Source organism: Bactrocera tryoni, chromosome 1 (genome assembly GCF_016617805.1).
Source record: "Bactrocera tryoni isolate S06 chromosome 1, CSIRO_BtryS06_freeze2, whole genome shotgun sequence".
In the NCBI taxonomy this organism is placed as follows: Eukaryota; Metazoa; Arthropoda; class Insecta; order Diptera; family Tephritidae; genus Bactrocera; species Bactrocera tryoni.
The window spans coordinates 4,807,964-4,832,181 of NC_052499.1; the positions used below are offsets into that span (position 1 = coordinate 4,807,964).

General features: G+C 35.1%; 3 protein-coding genes across 5 annotated transcripts; 1 reads left to right on the forward strand and 2 right to left on the reverse strand.

Annotated features, from left to right (window-relative positions):
* Positions 1 to 738: 738 nt before the first annotated feature.
* On the reverse strand, positions 739 to 18,456 carry LOC120766205 (sodium-coupled monocarboxylate transporter 2-like). Of its 3 annotated transcripts, none has more exons than XM_040091574.1 (10): positions 18,403 to 18,456; positions 5,236 to 5,395; positions 4,273 to 4,390; positions 4,061 to 4,128; positions 3,802 to 3,953; positions 2,753 to 2,893; positions 2,574 to 2,682; positions 2,134 to 2,514; positions 1,902 to 2,059; positions 739 to 1,441 (listed from the first exon to the last, which is right to left on the reverse strand). In XM_040091574.1, exons 2-10 carry the CDS (start codon positions 5,311 to 5,313, stop codon positions 1,072 to 1,074), a joined length of 1,575 nt encoding a protein of 524 aa, XP_039947508.1. In that variant the 5' UTR covers positions 5,314 to 5,395; positions 18,403 to 18,456; the 3' UTR covers positions 739 to 1,071. The 3 variants fall into 3 exon arrangements, with proteins under 3 accessions (XP_039947508.1, XP_039947507.1, XP_039947506.1); XM_040091573.1 differs by lacking the exon at positions 18,403 to 18,456 and adding an exon at positions 15,122 to 15,420; XM_040091572.1 differs by lacking the exon at positions 18,403 to 18,456 and adding an exon at positions 6,922 to 7,361.
* A 1,017-nt stretch (positions 18,457 to 19,473) lies between these two features.
* LOC120782344 (S-formylglutathione hydrolase) lies at positions 19,474 to 20,774 on the reverse strand. The gene is made up of 2 exons (XM_040114577.1): positions 20,613 to 20,774; positions 19,474 to 20,543 (listed from the first exon to the last, which is right to left on the reverse strand). The coding sequence occupies exons 1-2, from the start codon at positions 20,662 to 20,664 to the stop codon at positions 19,678 to 19,680; spliced, it is 918 nt and encodes a 305-aa protein (XP_039970511.1). The 5' UTR covers positions 20,665 to 20,774; the 3' UTR covers positions 19,474 to 19,677.
* Positions 20,775 to 20,978: 204 nt separating this feature from the next.
* Positions 20,979 to 22,364, forward strand: LOC120782343 (E3 ubiquitin-protein ligase RNF113A). The gene is made up of 3 exons (XM_040114576.1): positions 20,979 to 21,198; positions 21,263 to 21,977; positions 22,042 to 22,364. Exons 1-3 carry the CDS (start codon positions 21,102 to 21,104, stop codon positions 22,211 to 22,213), a joined length of 984 nt encoding a protein of 327 aa, XP_039970510.1. The 5' UTR covers positions 20,979 to 21,101; the 3' UTR covers positions 22,214 to 22,364.
* Positions 22,365 to 24,218: the final 1,854 nt, after the last annotated feature.

The following is a 24,218-nucleotide window of genomic DNA, read 5'->3' on the forward strand; positions in this document are numbered from 1 at the left end:
ATATGTACATACATATGTATAAAGTGTACATTTTTACAGAATGAAATGTGCAACGAAATAATTTAAAAATTTTAATAATTTTTTCCTTTCAGTGAAAATTTAAATGGTGTTTCCAATTAAAAAGCATTCGACACATTCTTATATAATAAATTTTTTGCAAGGCAAAATAATCTTTACATTTTCAAAGTGGCACAATTGTTAGTAGTGCTGGTAAAATGTATATGAACGGAAAAACAATAAAAAAAAATAAAATCCACCAGCAAAATAAACTTAATTCTCGTATGGGATTTGGTATAGTCTATTTTTTTCGAAAACAATTTTATCCGAAGTGAGAAAACAAATTTCGTCAAAACTACTAAGCCGTAACAACTACAACAAAAACAACTAAATTTAGCTTAGATGTAAACAAACGTATCACATAAGATATCTGTACAATTTAATTATACATATACAATATACACATTTCTTTCTTTTGTAAATAAAGAGTTTAAATATACAAAAGAGAAAAAGAAAAAGGAATTTTATTTAAATTTTGTATTTTTTATATCAACAACTCTCCAATTAGATATATGCAGCTTAAATAGTTGATAAGTAAATCTAGAGCCTCTGTGTGTATATGAAATCACACTGAAGAAGTGAGGTTAGCTAATATCAGTATTCAACAATTGCAGTCCGAATTATGCGCACAAAGAGTGTTTCCGCGCACTAACCTTGTTTAGTGCAGAGAGAATGATCATATTAAATTGACAGACACCCAAGCCGAAACTGGACTACTTGGTACACAATAGACGCCTTTTATTCGAAATCTATCTATCTATGAATAACATTAGCGTGTACACGACTGATGTTTGGATCACGAATAAAGCTGCCCAGAATCTTCTCATTAAGAAATCCAAATATAGCAGCTGTAAATCTGGATTCACAGAGTGTAAACTTATCTATTACCGTTTTTAACTACTGACCATAACTTTAGACTATTAAGACTACTCTTACTTCGATATCATTCTACTTGAAATGGTAGAGTGAAATATTTAACATTAAAACGATAATTAATTATACTATTTAGTTTTATTAGTTGCTATTTTCGATTTTTTCCGGCATCGGAATTGTTGTACCGCCATCGGTTTCCTTCTCATCTGCTGCTGTAGTGGTTGTTTTCAGTGGGTACTCTTCCATTTCCAAAGGCTTACTTACTTTTAAGAAACGCTGCACGAAAGGCGCGAAGAGATGTGGATTAATTTTATCGGCTTCATCTCGCCGCCAAATATAGCTTAGTGGAATGGCCAACAGCCAGACAAGTGAAACTCCAATAACTTTGTACCAGTAAAAGGATATTTCGTAAATAGAAAATTCACGATTACTACCAAAAGCTGTGGTGACCTTTGGCTCCTCCACTCCTTGTGCGAGCATTTGTAAGTTAACGGCGTTCGTAGTGTTCGAGCTGAAAATAAAAAAAACAAACAAACTGTAAAGTGTGCTCAGAGAACATTTTTTTAATTATCAAAAGATTAGCAAGGAACGGTTCTATATCAATCAGTTCGGTTTAGAAATCTGTAGATCTTGTGCGCAAAATTGTTTTCATATTTTTATTTTGATATTTCTTAAATATTATTGTATTTTGGCTGACATAATTGTAGTGAGATATCCATATATTATATATAAATGAGTAAGATCAAATCTTCAGGTACTTAGCAATCTATCAGTTGTAAAAACTTTTTTTGTTAAGGAAACTTTAAGTTCTTAAGATGTACATATGTACATATATATCACGCAAACCACTTGAGAGGTGGGGCAAGAAACGGTAAGACCTTCGAATACTAATGCAAGGTTTTTGAAGAAATGTCCGTACTAACCATCTAGTACTTATAAATATGTTATTTTATGATTGAAAGTCAACTTACATAGATTTAGTCAAGACTTGTAAATTGTGTGCTGCACATCCTTCAATGTTTGAGGGTAGCGGGATATAACGAATGGCACCTTCCCTAGCACGCATCTGTCCATTAATGATAATCCAAAACATGCTTAAAATGCTGAAAATAATTGAAGCCACGGCCACCTTTTCCAACACAAAGAAACACAATTAATAAATTTACAATAAAACTTAATGATTCAAAAAACTCTTCTACGTACCTTACCATTGGTGCGGGGTACAAGCATGCCCAGCAAGAAAACACCGACTACAGACCCGGTATTGATACCGGTAATTGTTATTACCAGCTGTAGTATGGAATCGAAACGTTCCACCATCATGCCACCAGCCACACAATAGCAACCCATAGCGACAATAATGAGCTTCATTATGAAATTGGCACGCTCTTCTGTGTGGTATTTCTTAATGCGGGGCTTAATGTAATCGAAGTACATCACACCGGCCAGGGAGTTCAACATGGCGGACATGGAGCTGAGCGCGGCGCTGAAGACGCAAGATATGAATAAACCAGGCATACCAATTAGATGACCTATGATATCTTGCACAAAGAACGGCACCATTTTATCAGGTTTATTGACCAACTAAATATCAAACCAGAGTATGTACAATACAAATTTGTTTTAATAAAGTTTAACCTTACCCCTGCTTTGATTGGATCACAGTCATGATAGTAAGAATACATCACAATGCCAATAAAACAATTTATGGTCATTATGACTAAGAAACCAAGGCAACTTAACCAGAGCGCTCTGTATGGTAAATATATATGAAGTGCAAACTGTTAGTTGTTGTCTATTCTTTGTATAAAGTTAAACTTACTTTTGAGCATGCTTTAAGGAAGGCAGTGAGACTATACGTTGCACACAGCTCTGATTTAGGCCCACATGACCAGTCCACATCATAAAGCCACATATCATTGAATTCCATACCGTGATACGCATGCGTGGATCGATAGAAAAGCTACGAGAGAGATAATATCAGTATCAATAATTTGGTATATAAGTGAGTAAAAGTACATGCGTACTTGCAACACTTTAGAAAAGGTCAACACATTAATAAAAACAAAAGAAATCTAATATGATAATGATGACTGGTTACCAGTGCCGGGTTGGTGCTTATAAAATGAAAATAGACAATGCAAATTTCAGAGCTTATGTCTGTTAAACGGAAAGATATTCCATAAAATCCATCAGTGATTGTTCGTACCTTTAATTGAACGGTTAACTTAACATCAAATAAAAGCACAAATAAGAAGAGAATATCATATAGTGACTTCTAGAGTCACTTCTAGAGTGCATTTTTTCTTTTTTGGATTGGTACAACCCTTTTCTATGTTTGTGTGAAGTTTAATCTCTAATTGAATAGCAGTGCTTGGCAAAAATCGGTGACAATCATGCTAAAATGTGACGGCATATTCAGGTTTTCTGAGACGAGTCTAACATTGGCACGATTCATAACTTAAATGTGTTGAGTCGATACAGAAGAGATCCTCTGCTATCTCTCTTTTTTTTACTCAATGTTGTTATCATCAACAGAGGTGGCTGGACCCCTTGTATGAGTCAAGTTTTCGATGGCTTCACAACCTTCAGTGAATGCTTTGTGCCATTCAAACCTACGCATTTGTACGGTTCGTGATAAAGTAGACTCCCGAAACAATTCAATTGATTCAACGATTCGTTAGGATTAGCATATTCAAACCAAGCTTGATTTAAACGTAATTCGGTATTTTAAAAATAAAAGCATACATTTTGAAAGCACTTTTATCTACATCATGTAAAAAAAGATAATCATGCCACCAATTCACTGTATGAATTTGAGCAAACTCGTGGTAATTCGAACAATTTATTACTCATTTCTTATTTACTTACTTTAAATCCAAACGTCCACCTTCACTAGCATATTCAAAAACTTTACTCAGTCCTCCGGTCTTCATGGTGCCCAAGATCCCCACCAATATCACAGATAAAAGCATAACGCCGCCCTGCAGCACATCGGTCCACACAACAGCTTTGATGCCACCCTATACAACAAAGAGAACTATCAAAGCAAATGTTTCATGACAAATAGCAGACATTTTGAATGAAATAATTTCTCTTAAGTAAACAGGAAACAATTGTATTTACTTACTAACATTGTGTAGAAAACACAAATCGAGCAAACCACACCATTGACTACGTGGATATTCAAGCCAGTCACTGTAATGGAAATTAGTTATTTATTTGTTGCACGAAATAAAGGTTGTATCCACTTTTTTATACTTAGCTTACTCTTAGAATTACTTATACGCAGAGTATTCAAGTAAGCTAGAACTGTTTTGTTTATTTATCTTTATTTTATACCTTGTGCAAAAGCCAATGCGGGAATGAATATAATTACTGGTAAGAGCAGAAAGGCATTTAAGATAAATGTGCTCGTGACCAGCTGTCGCGTGCGTTTGTTGTAACGCTTCTCCAAATACTGAAAAGGTTGACGGATATGGAAGAAATTAACAAAAATTTCATTGCCGATGTGAAAAGGATAATTTAAAAATAGTAGGTAAGACTTTAAGGTTAAGATAATTAGTTTTATAGTATGTTAAGTTATGCTATAGATCACGAATCAAAACGAACAGAAATATATTTATTGATGATATTAGTGCTTGGGAAAGCACTGAACGATATATTGGGTAGTCAAAAAAGTCGTTTCGTATTTCTAATCAAACTTCACCTTTTTTATATTTATACTAGTAAATAAATATGTACCATTTTGGTCGACCACATTTTGCCATTTTTCCGCTAGAGACATTATTCCATCAGTGTAAATCGAAATTTTGAAATTTCCAGAACGGAAGCGAGCGAACCATTGTTGTGCTACACATACTGCTGTGTCAGTCTCCGTCTCCGGCAACATCACAAATTTCATTGGTGGCTTGCGTGGCATTCTTCTCTCTTTTATAGAAAAAATTTCAAAATATAGCGAATTTCTTCATTATTTTCACTCATTTTTGAACAGCTGTAAATTTTTTTCAACTACCTCGAATTTAATTTTTATTTTTATTTTTGGTTAAATAAAGCTTAAAATCTCACCTATCAAAAATGTAATTGGTAGCACTGGAGATATACGACTGCAACGACATCTATTGACAAAATACGTAATACTTTTTCGTCTACCCAATAAAATGTTTTTAACAAAATAAATTGATGATGATGATGATTAATGATTGAGTTATAGAACTCCATGCTTTTTGTTTTGAAATTGAAAAATTTGTATGTACATACATATGTATGTAGTATATACAATGAATCCACCACATATTTTGTTACCTCATAACAGTTGAAAATGTTGTTCTCATAGAAGACTGGAGTAATAACGTAGCATAGTAATGGAGCCACGAAAACCATGGATAAAATGATAAAGAAGTGATTGATACCAAAGGAATAACTCTCGGCAGGAAGTGATGTTATGGAGAGGGCTGATAACTGACTGTAAAAATAGAGTACCATATAAATAGTTAAAAAATATGCAGACAAGTATATGTACATATATTAAAAAATAATAATATTTTGTAATTACGTAATAATTGAATTATTAATTGGTTTTTTGTTTATGAAGTCGCAATAATTAAACAATTCCTTCAGTGTAAAAGGGACCATCTGTAGTAACTCTTCGTGATATTAAGTAGTTACCTTTTTACATGCCCACTTAACACCCATTTTCTAATAGTCCGACAACGTGTAACCAGAGAGCGTAGAACATGTGCTTAGTTCTCCGGTGAAACATAGCAACCATATATAGAGCCATTCTTTAGAGGAATAGCTGTCGATGTTCAAAATTCGAGTTCTGTGCCAAACTTACAGAGTATTAAGCTAAAGTCAGCGATTCATATTATGGCATATGAATGAAAGGTGAAATATGAATGATTAGTATGTTTTTGGTGATATCTCATGTTAACAAGCAGAATGGTGGAATTTGGTAAACTGCGCCCGAAACTCTCACTTTCTTCTTCTTCTTTACTGGCGTAGACACCGCTTACGCGATTATAGCCGAGTTAACAACAAAGCGCAGTCGTTTTTTCTTTTCGCAGCGTGGCGCTAATTGGAAATTCCAAGCGAAGCCAAGTCCTTCTCCACCTGGTCTTTTCAACGGGGTGGAGGTCTTCCTCTTCCTCTGCTTCACCCGGCGGGTACGGCGTCGAATACTTTCAGAGCTGGAGCGTTTTCGTCCATACGTACTACATGACCTAACCAGCACAGCCGCTGTCTCTTAATTCGCTGCACTATGTCAATGGCGTCGCATATTTCATTCTGCTCATCATTCCATCGAATACGATATTCGCCGTGGCCAACGCGCAAAGGACCATACATTTTTCGCAGAACCTTTCTATCGAAAACTCGTAACGTCGACTCATCAGATGTTGTCATCGTCCAAGCCTCTGCACCATATTGCAGGACGGGAATAATGAGTGACTTATAGAGTTTGGTTTTTGTTCGTCGAGATAGGACTTTCCTTCTCAATTGCTTACTAAGTCCAAAGTTGCTGTTAATGCTAGTTCCAAGATATACGAAATTATCTACAACTTCGAAGTTATGACTGTCAACAGTGACGTGAAAGCCTAATAGAGAGTGCGACGACTGTTTGTTTGATGACAGGAGATATTTCGACTTGCCCTCGTTCACTGCCAGACACATTGGCTTTGCTTTCTTATCCAGTCTGGAGAAAACTCTCTCTTACTTTATATGAATAAAATTTTGGTTAACGAAACTTTCTTAAGGATGTCAGTTGGTCACCCAGATCATATTATTTCGTACCGTTTTATAACTTTTTTATATTACCGATGCCATTACATCGTAATTTCATTGAATTGTCTCTACATACTTTGAAACACAAGTTATAGTTTATGTACCTCTTAAAAACACAGGTAGTGCAAAACTGATTTTAAAATTCAGGTTTTTTTTCGCTCTTAAATATTTCATGAGTTTAATTTCTTCAATAGCATATTTGAAACTCACCTTGCGATCAAAGATATAGCAATGGGTATGACTTTCATACGCTTGCCCCCCATGAGATACTCATCTGTGGTATTTTTGGACTTTGAAAAGAAACCAAAGTATATTCCAACTGCGGCAGAGGCGGCCAACATCAAACTGAAGACAACATAATCTACGCCACCGAAAGTGAAATTTCGTCCAGACGGCAGAGAAGCAGCGGTTGTGGCGGCCACGCTCTTCGTGATCTCAACAGCAATAGTAGTGGTGGTAGACATTTTTATCCTTGCTTTCTTTTAAATACATAAATATTTCACTTCACACTGTGGTGCGAAACACCTTGAAGAAAAGGCCAAGTCAGTAAATTCAAAGTCCTTTAAATACACTTTTATCATTCCCGCTTGTTATTTTATGTTCTTAAGTTTGTACTTTCGTTAAAATTGGCACTACCGAGCGCACTTTTAGCCGTTATGGTGCGATTTAAACATAAGAACATTAAGTGCGTGGCTATTCCTTAAATACTTGACACATTTGTAGCTTATCTTGTTGGAAAGAGTTCTTATCACAATATTTACGAGTACTAAATCTGTATACAAATTAAATGAATGCGAGAAGGTCTTTTTAGGCAAAGCTTTAAACTAACATACAATATACATATGTATTTATAAATCAAGAATATGCAAAAGTGCTACTCATTTCACAACTAGAGAAAATTTAGCAGACACATAAGCACGTACGCATAGTAAAGTTTTCATATGTGTGTGTATGTGATATAAACGCTATCATATCACAATGCAAAATCTTTCTTATGAATTAAATTGCAAACTCGCGCAATATGATTTCATCTTAATCCCATTTTACGAGTATATACATCTGTTGGGTATTCTTAAAAGCCTATGTGTGCGTACCTTCTGATCTGATAGGGTCTTCAGCTACGTCGGCGGAAATCTTCTTAGTTTTTGAATTGAAACAGTTTCTATTTTTGTAAATTATTCGCATTTCGCTTGTTGTACTGCTGTGAGCAAAAAATAGTAACACATTGTGCATAATTTTAAAATTCTTAATTTATTCTTTAATATCTATGTCGTCCTCCTCAAAGTAATACCCCTTGGTCTCAATACACTTGTGCTAATGTATTTTCCAATCCTCGAAACAGTTGTTAAATTCAATTTCCGGAATAGTCTTCAATTTACTCAAAACGGTTTCCCCGGAGCGGTCGTACATAACACTTAAATACTATTCCTTGTTGAGAGTTTGGCCGGTCGTGGAAAATTCGGAGTGCACCTAACCTCAATAATTGAAGAAAACTCTTAACGTAATCTTAATTTTGACCTGCTTTGACGTGGTTTTTTCGGCTTGGGCTCACCTTTGCCACGATATTCAGCCTATTTATCGTCTGTTTCCGGATCGTAAGCATAGATCCCAGACTCATCGCCAGTAATAATACGTTTCATGAAATGCTGGTAGTCGGGAAGCATCGTTTCACAGACGTAACTCGATTTCACTTTTCTTAGAACTAAATCATTTTTCAAAATGGGTTCTCAAGCACCAATTCTTTTATCTCGTTCTCGACCCTCTTTGACTAATTTCTACCAATCAAAAACACTTGCTCGCGACAAACAATTATCACCGAGAGCTTATTCCAACATTCTGAACGTTTTTTACTATTTGTTGCCGCAGTAGTATGCAAATAAATAATTATTTTTGCAAGTCATTCTATTGCATCGTTTGTTTCAATTCTACCGTTTTATATTCTTTTCATGTTTATGTTCTTAGGTGTTAATTGCCGCACAATATAAGCAGCGGGGTAATATCCTGAAGCACGAAATAATTTTGGAAAAGTGACATTGAGGGGGTAAGGAATCTAGACGTGAGCGTTATTATCTGTATTATAAAAGATAACATACAAGTATATCGTCACCTAAAATGCAAAATAACGTATCATCAAAAAATTCGAAATTGAGTATCTTATTGATTTCGATTCACTACTTCAAATTAAATTCTTAATATGACATTTGTCTAACATTTTTAGGTTCTGCGCTCAAATATAAACCAGTTTTAACCAATATTAAATGTTTTTCACTCTCGTTCCATTTTATTTCGTATTTCATTCAGGCCACTCTAAATTTTCGAAAATGTTGTTACTTTATTTTGCATTTTACGATATGTATGTTTACACACTAGCTTAAATAATCTAACATGTAGATAAACACATACAATGTTAGAGATTATCACACCTCTTGGCACTTTTGCTGAATCCTATAAATGTTTGTACATATTTATTTTATGTCAATAAAATACTAAACCAGTGAGGTTGTAAACAGTTATATACGATAATTATGCTGATGCATCGTGAATAAAGTTCCTTAACCCATTTGGAGGATATTCCAATAGATGAATTTATTAAGCGCGTGTTTGATGTTTTGAGTTTTTAATAGGTAAACATTAGGGTGCGTAAAAAACGAGTATTATTTTTTCACTTTGTACTCTGAAAAATAGGTTCTTAGACAACTCTACAAAAGTTTCTCCAAGTATGAGGTCTTAAGTGTAACGTTTGATTGATTTTGTAGGAGATTAAATGCTTTGCAAAAAAAGGTTCTAATGATCTTTTCGCAATCCTAACCGTTAAAAGTAATTAACGGCTGACGTTTAGTTATTTTCAGGCAAACTTTACTGGTCTACAAAAATAAAGTAAAAAAAATGGATATATGTGACCTGGTCTACGGAAAGGGGGCTTAGGTGTCAAAAAATCAATTTTAACTTTTTAGTTGATTCGGATGGAAGATGAGATGCTTTTTCACGTGATAGAATCCAAAAAGTTATAACTTGTTTGAAAGTTCCCTAAAAATGTAGAGAAAGAAGAGTAAAAATACGAAACGTAAAAATCAAGTTCATTTTTCGACATCTCTAAACAATTGTTCCGCGTACTCTCGATCATTTCCCACTTACTGGACGTCCTTGAAGCCTCTGGAAAGGAGAACAATTAATGAGATAACGAGAAACTGACGAAACGAGTTGTTTATTTTTAACAGCTGTTTCCCGGAAAACTAGTTTTCGCACGTTAGCTCCCTTTCCGTAGACCAGGACACATGTATGTACATATATTGAGTAATTGAAAAAGTCTTTCGTATTTTGTCAATAGAGGTCGTTGCAGTCGTATATCTCCAGTGCTACCAATCGCATTGGGCCATACTATATAGTGTTGGAAAGGTGAGATTGATTAAATTCGAGAAAGTTGAAAAACTGTTACAGCTGTTCAAAAATGAGTGAAAATAATGAAGAAATTCGCTATAAGTTGAAATTTTTTCTATAAAAGAGAGAGGAATGCCACGCAAGCCACCAATAAAATTTGTGAAGTTTACGGAGAAGATGCTGTAACAGTTCATGCAGCACAACAATGGTTCGCTCGCTTCCGTTCTGGAAATTTTGAAATTTCGATTTAATACTGAAGAAAGTTGTCCACTGGTGGAATAATGTCTCTAGCGGTAAAATGGTAAAAATGGACGACCAAAATGGTACATATTTGTTTATTTATTTATTAGTATAAATATAAAAATATATTTATATAAAATATTATCAATTTAGATATAAAAAAAAGTTGAAATTCGATTAGAAATACGAAAAGACTTTTTTGATATGTTTTTAACCCACCCTAGTATAAATAAATGAGCGTGGTCATACCTTAAAAGATAAATAATCCTTGATTGCTAGTTAACGTTGCAATTACAATGTTAAGTTGTCAAAATAAGTTTTTTTTAATATAATTCATAAATCTAATTAGAGGAAAACATTCTGGCAAATATACAAAGATTTACGATTATAAGCTATTTATTTCATTTGACCAGTTGTTGCTTCACAACCAAACTAGCCATTTTTTGTACTGCTATATTTTCTTACTGATGTTTGACTATAGGCGTTTCGTTGTTTTGAAACTAACTCCTACATAAATAGTTATACATATCTTTATTTATTTATTTCATTATTTTTAATAAACTTTACTGTGATCAAATTGAGAATTGAATTTTGTCCATTTCATCTCCTTCAAAGTAATCCCCACCCGCTGCAATACACTGATGCCAACGAATTTTCCAGTCATCATAGCACTTGGAAAAATCCTCCGTCGTGATGGACATCAGAGCCTTCTTTTATTCAGCTTTTATATCCTCAATTGAGTCAAAACGGTGTTCTCGGAGTGAATTTGCTGAATAGCCAAAATTTACACGAAGGTAAATCGCGCATTCAGTTGGCTGTATAAAAGAAGAGCAACTACCGTGCCTGCCCAGTGCTAACGTGACTCACACGCGGAAGATGGCTCTATATAAGTGAAACAGGCACCGTGTCAGGCCAGTACTTAGGTGACCCTTGTACCTTGATGTGATTTGATGTGGAACTCACAACGTGACCTCAGGAGAAGCTGCCTGTATATAAGTAAAGCAGGCATCATGACTGGCATGTGCTCAGATGACCCCTATGGTTGTTGACCTAAATGTAAATCAAGATTGTGGACTTGGCTGAATGTAAACAAAAGTTGAAAAATGTAAGCAAAGTGTTCATTGACCTCGGCAAAATGTAAACAATAAGGTCATTGACCTCAAAATGTAAACAAAAGGGTCATTGACCCCAAATGTAAATAAAGGCGGTTGTCTTGGTAAACATAGGTTGAGAGCTTACCTAATTGTAAACAAAAAGGTCACTGACCTCAAACTGTAAACAAAGAGGTCACTGACATCGTGAAAAATAAACAAAAGGGTCACCGACTCCAAATGTAAACAAAGGTTGTGGACATGGCTAAATGTAAACAAAAAGGTCATTGACCTCCTAAAATGTTAACAAAGGGGTCATTCACCTAGGTAAAACGTAAACAAGAGAAGTAATTTATTTGCATAAAATTAAGCATTTACTGGGAAATCTTTAGGTTCAGTACAAGAGATAGGAGAATGTGTGGAGCATTCTAACGATATATGCAAGTCAAAGCTTGCTTTCTAGTCGTGGGTGGAAAAAAATCAATATCTCTAAGTATATAGCAGCTAGACGTGGTGATGCCACGGTACGATTTTACCTTTTATAAAATGTTATGAAGGCTTCATTGTCTTATTTAGTTATGACATTTTATGTAACGCAAATAATACAATTTTGGGCGTAGGAACTTTCTGTGCTCCCAGTAAACAGAAGAGCGCCACTGATCCAATCATTATTGCACCCTGAACCACATTCATACAACAGCTTTGATTCCACTCTATTTTAAGAAAAGTAAAGGATTAATAAACAAATGCATATTAAACAAAGTATACACTTTCAATTAGCTTAGATAGCATTACTGTATTTACGTAGTATGTAAGAACACATAATGTGATAATTATAAAAGAACGTTAAGTGTAAATTCACAGAAAGACTATATTTACAGAAGAATTATAAACAAAAATACGCAAAACAAACACACCTCACGCGATTAAGTATTATTGCGCCAACTGACTAGACGGACTAGAAACATACAGTACTTGTCCAATAAATTACGAACGCAGAAAAAAACATGCAGAGTTCTAACTTTAATCATTAATAAAAACATAAATATATCATAGATTCGGCAAGCCATTTCCAAGTTAAATTGAAAATCTTGGACTGTCTTGCAAGAGGTAAAGGTTCAAAATCTGTGGGCAAGGATATTGCCTTAAACGAAGCTATGTACTATCAGGACCATTAAGAAAAATGAGAATGAAATACGGAAATCTGTCATCAGTTCAACAAGACATAGTTCCAAAACTTTGTCATATATTAAAGATGAAGTGTTAGTAAAAATGGAAAAACGTGTAGGGTTTTGGATTGAGGATTTATTGCAAAAGAGAATACCTGGATTAACAGATTTATTTTGTTTTTTGCTTGCTCTACCAATTTTTCACCTGTATGAATTACATATGTATTTTAAGTTTTAATGCTCAATAAAATGCCGTTTGAACATACATACAATTTGTATGCATATCTGAAATTTTACAGTTTTCAACATTTTTTACACGTTTTTTCTAAGTAAATATAATTCTTTATTTCATCCTACACGGTTTTCAGATGACATGGAACGTATCCCCCAATTTACTATAGGAAACGCCTCTTTTTACACGGTTTTTTTTACACGGATTTCTGAGGAACGTATCTACCGTGTAAAAAAAGAGTTGGGTGTATGTCTAAACATACCTTGAGCGAATGCGAGGGAGGGTATAAATATGAAAACCGGCATCATTAAAAATAGAGTCAGGATATAAGCAAACGTCAATAGATTGCCAGAAAATTATAAATTAATTTTAATGAAAAGGATACGATTTTATACATATGTTTCTTTAAATATATGCTACATATACAGGTACGATCTTAACCATTTTCCGGATCTAATATAACTTTGTTTTTGGGCAAAAATCTGTGACAAAAGTTATAACAAGATTGTATCGTTGCTTTGGGAAAGAATACGTGAAAATTTTCATGAAAATATCTTGTCAAATAAAAAACTTTTCCACACAAGGATTTGCCTTTTATCGATCAGTTTGTATGGCAGCTGAATCCTATAGTGGTTTGATATCACCGGTTCTGATAAAAGAACAACTTCTTGGGAACAAAGGACGTATGTGAAATATCGTCAACTCTGAGAGACTAGTTTTCGTATATGCAGATAGACAGATGGACATGGTTAAACATTAACAAACCTTGTAGCAAACTTAATATACACTTTTGGCCTGCGGCGGAATTATCAGAAGGCTGAGTAGGGCCTAGGGCAGTAAATTTTGTTTTCAGTAAAAAATATTCTTAGAAAAGTGTTGCCTTTTTTCCGGCAAACGAATTGATAAATTAAATTGAATATTACAATGTGATCATCAAACTAAACACTTTAAAGAAAAATGTCCAGATTTTTTTGGAAATTTTAATTCGAATAAATTGTAAAAATACCTTGTGACAAAATAGTACCCGGAAATTGTAAATAAAACACAAACTATTTAATTTTACTATTATTCATAAATATTTGTTTTTTCGCCTTCATCCCCAACAGGGGTAAAACACTTATGCCACGATTTTTCGAGTCCACGAAACACTTTTCATAAGCACTTTTTGGGATGGCCTTTAGCCTCTTCAGCGAATTTTGTTTTATCTCTTCGATCAACTGAAAATGGGTTCCACGGAGCGGCAATTTCTTTTTGGAAAACAAGAAAAAATCACACGGAGTCAAATCTAGTGAATGCGGTGGTTGATCGATGGTACACGTTGCGTTTTCGACTTTAAGTTCCGTCACAACGGTATGATACTCAAAATATCCACCAAAATCATTCGAACGGATTCGCTAGTGATGTCTCTCTTGCCATCTCTCTAACACGTGCATGACGATTTTCAAGCACCATATCCTTCACTTTTTTAATATTTTCATCGATTCAAGAGTCGATGATCGTCCAGAACGAGGCATGTATTCAACCATCTCTCGACCATTTTTCAAGGCTTTGTACCACGATGTAGGGTTGTGGCATACGAAATTTAGTTAGAAACACAAAATTTAGAAAAAGTGTCAAGAAAGTATCGGTTATGAATAAAACGAAAAATTTTCAATCATCACTCATCATTATTTAATCGCCTTCAAAGTAACAACAATTTGAAGCGATGCACATGTGCCAACGCTTCTTCCAATCGTCAAAACATTTTTTATAGGCACTTACCGAGATGGCCTTCAGCTCGCGCGTCGAATTTGTTTTGATGTCTTCAATTAACTCAAACGGGTTTCCCCGAAGCGGTTCTTTGAGTTACAAGAATAGCCAGAAGTCACATAGAGCTAAGTCAGGTGAGTACGGTGCTTGCTCAATGATATTTGTTGAGTGTTTGGCCAAAATTTAACACAAATACTTTAAAAAATTTTGAGGTCGACTGACATAAACAGTTGCTGTAAACACACTGGTTGACAGATCGCGCTAATTTTTGGCATCATAATTTAGGACAAGAAATGTACCTGTCTTCCATATAAGCGAGAGATGAGAGGGGGAAATGATGAATTCCCGATACTTTCTTAACAGGGTGTGTACAAATTGGTTGGCAGATCGCGTTCATATTTGGCATAGTAATTAAGGACAGTCCTTAAAAAAATATATATATTTTTTTGAAATATCATTTACCCGAAGAATTTAGTTACAATTTCCGGACGTTTTTTTGTCACAATTTAATTCAACGATATTCGTAACACAAAGAAAGACTTCACACCGACCTTGCTACAAGTGAAAACGCAATAGGAATTATTTTCATTCGTCTACCGCCGAGCAAATATTCGTCGGTAGTATCCGCACCATGTCCGAAAAAGCCGAAATAGATACCAATAATTAACGAAGCACCTAACATCAACACGAAAACGACATAATCGATGGTGCCAAAACTAAAGTGGTTAAACTGATGAATAACAGCACCCAATGTGTTATTTCCGACGGACATCTCGGCAGGACCAATGCGTTTCTTTTGCTGGCGTTATTCCGTATTTTGCGAATTTCTAATGAACCGATTTTACTTGCACGGTCTAGGTGCTTTTAGTTAATGAATAATTTTACTTTCGTAATTTAGTTATAAAACCTCTATGATAGAAAGCAATTATCGTAAAACTTGAATTTCGCCGTTTGACTTGTAAAGTTATTTATAAATAATCGTTCAGTCTTCAAGTGCAATTAAACTGCATAAGCGGCAACTGGAAGAGAATTTCGAGATAATGTTATAACGGAATTGTAAATGCTACTCTATACCTCTATACCTATAATGATAATGTCATATCGGAATTGTAAATGCTACACGTGTGCATACATGTGTTATATTGTAACGGCTTATAGTAAAAAATAACTGCTTCAAACATCATACGAACATATGAACATTTTGACGGACAATCAGTACAACTAACGGACCACTTAAGCCACTTGACGTTGTTTAAGTGAGGGGAGTTTCTGCATCATTTTGTGACCAACGACTAAACATGGTTCGATTAGTACACACCAGAAACTAATAAAAAGTCGAGACAGTGGTCTTCACCCTGCCAAACTGTTCCGAAAAAGGCGAAGTTTGTGATTTGGTGGATACCGTTTTTTTTAGAATTTACACGCTCTAAGCGACATCGTCTACTAGGAGAAGCACTATGGCTCAATTTGACGCTGAATTGTGAAAAACTCCTCAATTTGGCGAAGAAAAAAATGCTATCTTGAAAGCGTATCGGCTTCCTTATACTTTCGACATCGCCACCACCACTGCAACTGCCAAAAGATGGCTTAGTTTTTTGCCAAATAAAAAAAATTATAAATGAATCGTTTCATAACTGGTACAAACTCGGTATTTTGCCGAATAGTCTATTTTAAATCAGGAAATTGGTATCTTGTATAAATTCTTGTGTTTTGGTGTTTCACTACAAAATATGGCCTTACACGATTATACGAAAGATTTAGAACAGCTTAATTTAGCAGAAAATTCACATACATACAAACAATGTACTCTACCACTACTACCAGCATTATTTTTTCACGCAATATTTCGCACAGCAACAAATCGCCAGAGCTGCATTCAACTTCGATTTTAGCTTCGATCTCGTTTCATTTATGGTATTTGCAGCTGCAAGCCGCCAAGTATGATTACAAAAAGAAAAGCGATTACATTTATATTTTATACCACATAACATATGTACATACATACATATATATATGTATGCAGACATGCATACGTGCAAGTGTACAAGCGCTTCTGCGCAAGATTTCAGTTACAATAAAAGCCAAAACAATAAAAATTAATGATTTCTTAAAAAGTCTGCAACTGTAAAATGTAAGCAGCACAAAAACCTGAAACATTAAAATAACAAAATTCGGCAATAAAATCAAAATCCTTTCACTTTTGGCGACCGCAAAATGACAACGATGATGCTACGGTAGCCGAAGCATCAACACCACCAGCAGCAGAAAATTCGAGTCTCGCACCAAAAAAGGCGAAACTGTTAGCAACGGCTACCCATATGGCAACAGTGATCGCGTCATTGCTCAGCATTCCGTTGATGCTGTTTTTATAGGCCGCTGCACTGCAGCCATTACAAATTGCATAAACAATGAATATGTTCAATTTTGAGCAATTGTTTCTTTAATTTGTCGACTTCCGGCAAAAATAATTAAGCTTTTTAATAAAATGTCGAAATTTTTTTTGTATTGGGTGCCATTCTAGTTAAATATTTTTTAAATTATTTGAACAGGATGGAGAAAGAGATGAAAAAAGCTTTTACGAAATTCAGGGTATGGGATGGTTAAAGTTAAAATAAATAATTTTTAGTGGTTATTTATTTTGGCCTTTGCCATTCTTGCTTAAAAAATCGATTACCATATAAATATACTAAATAAGGGCCCAATTGACATGTCCACTATTATCAAAAGACTGCCGCATTACTCTCTGAGAACGATTTGGGTTGGGTTTTGTCAGATATGATTTATATAACTTTCTTACTCCAACGATTCATTTGACCAACTTACGATGAGCTGTATGAGATACATATACGACGACATTGACATACTTGTAGTTCAGCGAATTAAGAGACAGTGGCTACGCTAGTTAGGTCATGCCATCCGAATGGATGAAAACACTCCAGCTTTGAAAGTATTCGATGCAGAACCCGTCGGGGGAAGCAGAGGATGATGAAGTCCTCCACTACGTTAAAAAGCCCAGGTGGAGATGGACCTGGCACTTGGAATCTCGAATTGACGCCAAACAGTGAAAAGGAAGAACGACTGGCGCGCTATTGTAATCTCGGCTATAACCACGTAAGCGGTGTCCACGCCTGTAAAGAAGAAATCATATGCCCAACTTTGAAAGTTGAATAGATTGGGTAGGTTTAAAAGACTGGAACTGCAAAAATATTATGTTAACGAAGTTCATCCGAGTGGTGCGGCAAATAAACAAAACTGTCGATTCTGGTGCGAAGAAAATTTACAAATTACGCATGAACAACCATTATATTCAACTAAATTGTTAGTTTGTTGTGGTTTTTAGTGGTGCTGACTTATGTAGTTGTGCAGCTGCCTCACTAACTGTGTCCCTAAGAACTTGTGTATTTTAATATTTGACAGATGTCGTTTGCAGTTTGTGTGTTCAGCACTTTACTTGTAATGTTGCAGTCGTTGACGCCGCTGCCTCGACTTAGTTCACAGTTAACTCCGCACCACTCGCGATTTGTCTTAATTTCGTATGGCGCCAAAGGCTGACACATGTCTTGTGGCGTCTTTAGTGGATGGACATGGTAAGCAAACAAAACGCGCGTTCTCCCGCTTCGCACGGCACGCGGTACGACGTTGCGTATGAGTGATGTGCCAAAATTCTTTGCATTTTTTTTACTGCTATTATTAATTATCTCACTTCCGTGCCTCTGTACAAAAATCACATGCGCGCGAATATCGCAACTGACTATCGCTTCAGTTATGATTATCTTTTATTTGGCGCAATTTGTTTGGCTGATGTTCGGCTTAGTAAAACACCTACACGTACTTTGGTCAATCACACAGAAGCGTAGAGACTTTGTCGTTCTAGTCAGGGCGCGTTAAACTTCAAGCACTTCCAGTATATTCAACTGTCTGTCTTCGACTGATTTGTTACTCTACTCGAGTATACGAATAATTTGCTTTGTCTGTATTACTTAAACGTGTTTTTTTACTACGTAAAGCTAATGATAGTCAGAAGGGAATTGCTGGCACAGAATTGTTTATATCCCATACAAGGGAAGCTGGGGTTAGCGATACCTGAATGCTTTGTGTATATATGTAGGTATGCATCTGTGTAATGTGATTATATTGTTAGAATATCAATAACATATTGAAGCTGAGGTATTTAGCTGGTCATTGAAATTTGATAGCTGGCCTAGGATTACTGCCACATATAAGATTATCTGATTAGAGAAAGCTGCACTAACTTCTACGATTGCTAACTGAAACATTACTATCTAAACTTAAGTATATTTACCTCTTAATGCGCCAATTTGTGAGGAAGCTGGAGGCATAACTGCGATAAATAACACAATTTGAAGTATTGGCTGGTATACTATATTAATTTAGAGAATATTTTTGGCATAAAATAAATTTCTCACGGTAAATACTCTCAAAAGCCGAATTAATAACAAACCGTATCCGGTACTCAGTTTCTCCTATAATAGTTAAAAAATTATATTTCTTAGCGCCATCTATCTGTCAATTACACAACCCATCAAAAAAAAGTTCACTGAATTAGCGTTGTTCATTCAGAGAAAATATAAATATGTTAAGTTAATGCTTAAGTCAGAGAACTTAAAAGTATATTCACAATATACAAATTACCAATGTAAAAGTTATCAATTTTTCAACTTTAAATGCAAATATCTTTAAAACTTTAATTCAGCGGCAACTATATATATATTTTCGTGATCTGGAGAACGTCACTTTTCCAGTGATACCCATTTTATTCCCGAAATCCGGGAATGCTATTCTAAATTCCAGCCTATAAAATTGTTCCCGATCGGTAGCAATCATTTATAACACATTTCAAAATACAACTCCGCTAACTACACCCGTATATTTGAAAAAAGTATTTTATTTAAACTAATATTTTGTTTATAAGCACTTTTAAAGATCAACAAATTACACATTTTATATCATTTACATTTTACACAATTTATAACATTTTTTAACAATTTAAAATAATTTGGATTTTAATAAATTCGCAGTTATATAGTACACACGTTGACACGTTACTTGATTTGGCCGTAATTATTTAGTAACAAGCTACCAAAGGTTATGCGTTCAAGAACTTGGCATGATGATCAAAATGTTCAGCAATGAATGTAGAAATGAAGAAGTAGCTATGATCATAACCTTCACGTTTTTTATAGATCAATTGCAAATGATCGTTTTCGGCGGCGGCATTCAAAAGATTTTCAGGTAACAGCTGTTTCTCTTTTAAGAAATTGTCATCTGAGCCTTGATCGATTAATATTTCCAAAGGTGTACCAGCATATTTAGTAGCTAACACAGTAGCATCCCAATCTTTCCAAGACTCTTCATTTGCACCTAAATAACCTGTGAACGCTTTTTTACCCCATGCACATTCAATTGGGTTTGATATGGGTGCAAATGCAGACACTGACTGGTAAACACTTGGATTCTTCAAAGCACATATTAAAGCACCATGACCACCCATGCTGTGTCCGAATATACCACGTTTGTTAGGTAGCACCGGCAAACTGGCATTCACCATTTCGACCAATTCGCTTGTAACGTAAGTGTACATTTTGTAGTTCTTAGACCATGGCGCTTCTGTAGAGTCAACATAGAAACCGGCACCACTACCAAAATCCCAACTATCATCCTCTCCGGGCAGGCTTAAGCCACGAGGTGAGGTGTCTGGATTAACAACCACAATGCCGTGCTTTGCTGCATATTGTTGAAAGCCAGACTTTTGAATGAAATTTTCGTGAGTGCAGGTTAGTCCGCTGAGGAAATATAATACAGGGCATTCCATATTTTCGTCCACAGCAAGCGGAGGCATGTAAACACCAAATTTCATTTCGCATCCCAGAACTTCAGATGCATGCGAATAAATCCGCTGCTCTCCACCAAAGCATTTGACGGTCGACAATAATTTCAGCGCCATACTGTGTCCTAAACAAATTAGAAGTTTTAAATATCAAAAATATTAAAATGACATTTCTTATCAGATTTTGAACTCACCTCCTTGTGCTCTATAAAACCTATTAAAGATATTATTGTTGGTGAATCGCATTTGATTGGCGGTTAAATGAACCAAAATGAATTTTGCAAATGAATTATGGACTATGTAGTGTTGCCTGGATTTCTTTTAAAAAATCGATTAGAAGTTTTATAATAATTTATTTGACCAGGCGTTTTTTTACTAATATTGGCTAAACAATGTAACGTTATAAAAACTTAGATAAAAGTTTTATGGCCATTTCAACAAAAACAATTTATTATAAATCTAACTGTACTTTACAACATCGTTGAATGCAACTCTGAGATGAACATGCTGCACAATATTCATAAAGTGTGGCATCACTTATTAGCGGGTAAACAGCTGATTTTCGTTTTGTAAATAACAACAGGAATCTTTCAGTAAGGATAAATAAATCGCTTTGGATAGCTTTATTTTATTGCGTTTATCGTTATTTGGATAATTTTTGAATAATTTATAACATTATCATTATGTCGGAGGATGCCAGCACGTCTTCGTTTGGATTTAAGAAACGAAATATTAGGAAACAAGCAACCATACGTCGTAAACAAAGTAGTTCGGAATCAGGTAATAAGCTATAAATTGTACTTTAATAAATTTGTAATGAAATTTCTTATTGCATAAATTGCAGAGAAGAATAGCGATGGCGAAACTACCTCAGCTGTTGTGCGTAGTGATAATCCACGTAAACGGTCAAATCCCAATTTTCAAAGTACCAAACAATTGATCCACAAGAGGGGACGCAAAACTGAGGCTTCCTCGGAAAGTGGGAATGAAGAAGAAGATTACAAAATAAGTGTATCCTATAAGTCCAAACGAAGTGCCTTGCCAAGTGGTCCCCAAGATCAGGGAGCTACTTCTATAAATGAAACAGACACAGCACAGGATCGTGATGCACAAGCTTTACATGAGAAAATGTTGAAAATTAATAAAGAACTTGAAGGCAAAGCAGATGATAAAGTTTATCGCGGGCTTAATAACTACGCACAATACTATAAAAAAGAAGGTACAGCACAAGGAAATGCCAGTTCAGGAATGGTTAGGAAAGGACCGATTCGTGCACCAGCGCATTTACGTGCCACTGTGCGGTGGGACTATCAGCCGGATATATGTAAAGATTATAAAGAGACCGGTTATTGCGGTTTCGGCGATAGCTGTAAATTTTTGCATGATCGAAGTGATTATAAAGCTGGTTGGCAATTGGAACTCGATCATGCTGCACAGCAACGTGGTGAAGCGGAGTCCGATGAGGACGATGCGAAATATGAAATACATTCAGATGAAGAAACGTTGCCGTTTAAATGTTTCATATGTCGAAATAGCTTCGTAAATCCAGTGGTGACGAAGTAAGTGTAATTCACTCACATATCCATGTGGATAAAAATTACTACAAAATATTTTTATTTTTAGGTGCAAGCATTATTTTTGCGAAACATGTGCTTTGGAAAATTATAAAAAGTCTCAACGGTGCATAATTTGCTCACAACAGACAAATGGTATTTTTAATCCTGCGAAGGAGCTAATAGCGCGTTTTAAGAATGAACCCGAGACTGGGAAAAGCGTTTCATCTGACAGTGATTAGCCTTAAGAAACACCGTAGTTAACATATATATTAAGTTGTTAGTGTATAAAGTTGTCATTGGAAATAACAAAGCTTTGATTTTTTATGCTCTGTGGCAAAGTAAGCAGTAATAATTTTTAAAAGTTTTAATTAAACTTCATAACAAAAATAATTATAATAATTTTACAAGTTTTAACTTTTGCATGCACAGAACGTTGCTTATCGGGCAAATGGAAAAAGCTATATATAGAAAATATGCCAGCTGCGAACTACAAATGATTATCAAGGTATCGACGGAACCCTTGTCTGCATATACATACATATGTAAGTATCTATGTGTTTCTCCTTTGCTTAAATACTATTTGAAATACAACTATAAATAATCGTGAACTTATATGAACGTATAAAAATATTATAATTTTTGTGGATATTTATATCAGCGCATATAACCTCATTTACTCGCACTGAATATGCAATCTATTATTGAATTTAAAAGCGAAAGCCTTAATTTTTTTTTTTTCAAAATCTCCCAAAATTGAATATGAAAGCCATAACTGAAATTCATTACGCTCCACCAAACTAAAAATATGGAGTAAAAAGTATTCTACAATGTCAATCCTCTAGGTCAGGGTTGTTGCCACATATAATACATTCATATACATATGTATGTATATACATTTAGTAGGGTTTGAAATATACATGCAAGCATGTGTAGTATATATGTACATATGTATGTAGGTATTTGTATAAATATGTAATATCAGGTCAGAGGAAGAGTGGATATAGCAGCATGAAGCATGCACGTATTGCCAACATTCGAAGTAGACAAATAGACAGATGCCAAGTCAAATAAGTGATTCCGGCAAAGCAAAGCAGAAGTCAAAAAAGCCATCCAATATTGGATATTAGGTAGTAAGGCAATAACGAAGAATTGCAGTTTCTGTTATCGATACGCAGCCTGCGTACACATACACGCACATCCAATGAAATCCTATAAGCTTGGTGCATTGATAAAGTATCTAGTATTTTTGTGCGATTGCAAGTTGATGGCTGATGCTTACGATACAAAACAGCACAGGCGATGGCATTCGTTACAACATCAACGAAATCTATGCAAGTGAAAAGGAAGTGTGCTTTCCAAAATCTGTGACGCATATTACGACTTTTATACCTCGAACAGTGTATATTAAGTTTGGCACGAATAATACCCGGAAGGGAACATCAGAAACCCTCTAAAGTATATACATACATAAATGATCGGCGTGATGACTTGAGTCGATTTAGCCATGTCCGAAAAAATCAAAAAAAAAAATTGGAATTGACCCGGATTTTTATCCGACCAAGGACTGTCAACTCGGCACCATTACTTGAAATTATAACAGGAATGTTTTCTACAACATCAACAATATTTTTTTTTTTAATTTTTAATTTTGTTTTGTCGAAGTCAACTATAGCACATATGTACATAACTGTCATACAAACCCACCGATTAAATTCAAGTTCTTCTAGAAAATATTTTTTTTATTTGTTAAGGGTATCTTAGCTTCGGTGCAATCGAAGTTATCGTGTTTTTTCTTATTTTTGTTGTTTTTTGTAAAACAAACTAAACAAAGTTTTCGGGTGACACCCTGCGCTTTATCGATACTCGTATTAACGTCATCCATATTAACAAATGGTAAATCTCTCTTGGTAGAATTTATAACAGCCAGTACATTTCTAATGACTTACGATCCATTAGCAATATATGTCATTATAATTTATTTAATTCCAAATGCATTTACTATTTACTTTTCGTTACAGTATTCCTATAAAAACTCGAATCAATGCGGAAATCTTGCCACCCTGCGATTTTGTGCGTCAACATTTGATTGGCTGCTAGCTAAGCTGAAGCGACTGAAATCTTTTGGGATGATATCGATGGATAAGCAGTTGCCTTCGGGTCATGCTTCATTGCTTTTCTTGTTTCCGCTTTTGTGTTTTATTCTGTTCTCGCTAAGTCTTACGTTGTTGTGCTGCTGGAAGACGT

Coding starts and splice junctions, on each gene's coding strand:
- LOC120766205 (XM_040091572.1), bottom strand. CDS start 7,175: ATGTCTACCACCACTACTATTGCTGTTGAGATCACGAAGAGCGTGGCC. Junction 4,391..5,235: donor ACATTTTCAACTGTTATGAG/GTAACAAAATAT, acceptor CAACCTTTTCAG/TATTTGGAGAAGCGTTACAA. Junction 2,515..2,573: donor GTGATCCAATCAAAGCAGGG/GTAAGGTTAAAC, acceptor TTTGATATTTAG/TTGGTCAATAAACCTGATAA.
- LOC120782344 (XM_040114577.1), bottom strand. CDS start 20,664: ATGCGATTCACCAACAATAATATCTTTAATAGGTTTTATAGAGCACAA. Junction 20,544..20,612: donor GTTTTATAGAGCACAAGGAG/GTGAGTTCAAAA, acceptor TAATTTGTTTAG/GACACAGTATGGCGCTGAAA.
- LOC120782343 (XM_040114576.1), top strand. CDS start 21,102: ATGTCGGAGGATGCCAGCACGTCTTCGTTTGGATTTAAGAAACGAAAT. Junction 21,199..21,262: donor ACAAAGTAGTTCGGAATCAG/GTAATAAGCTAT, acceptor CATAAATTGCAG/AGAAGAATAGCGATGGCGAA. Junction 21,978..22,041: donor GTAAATCCAGTGGTGACGAA/GTAAGTGTAATT, acceptor TTTTATTTTTAG/GTGCAAGCATTATTTTTGCG.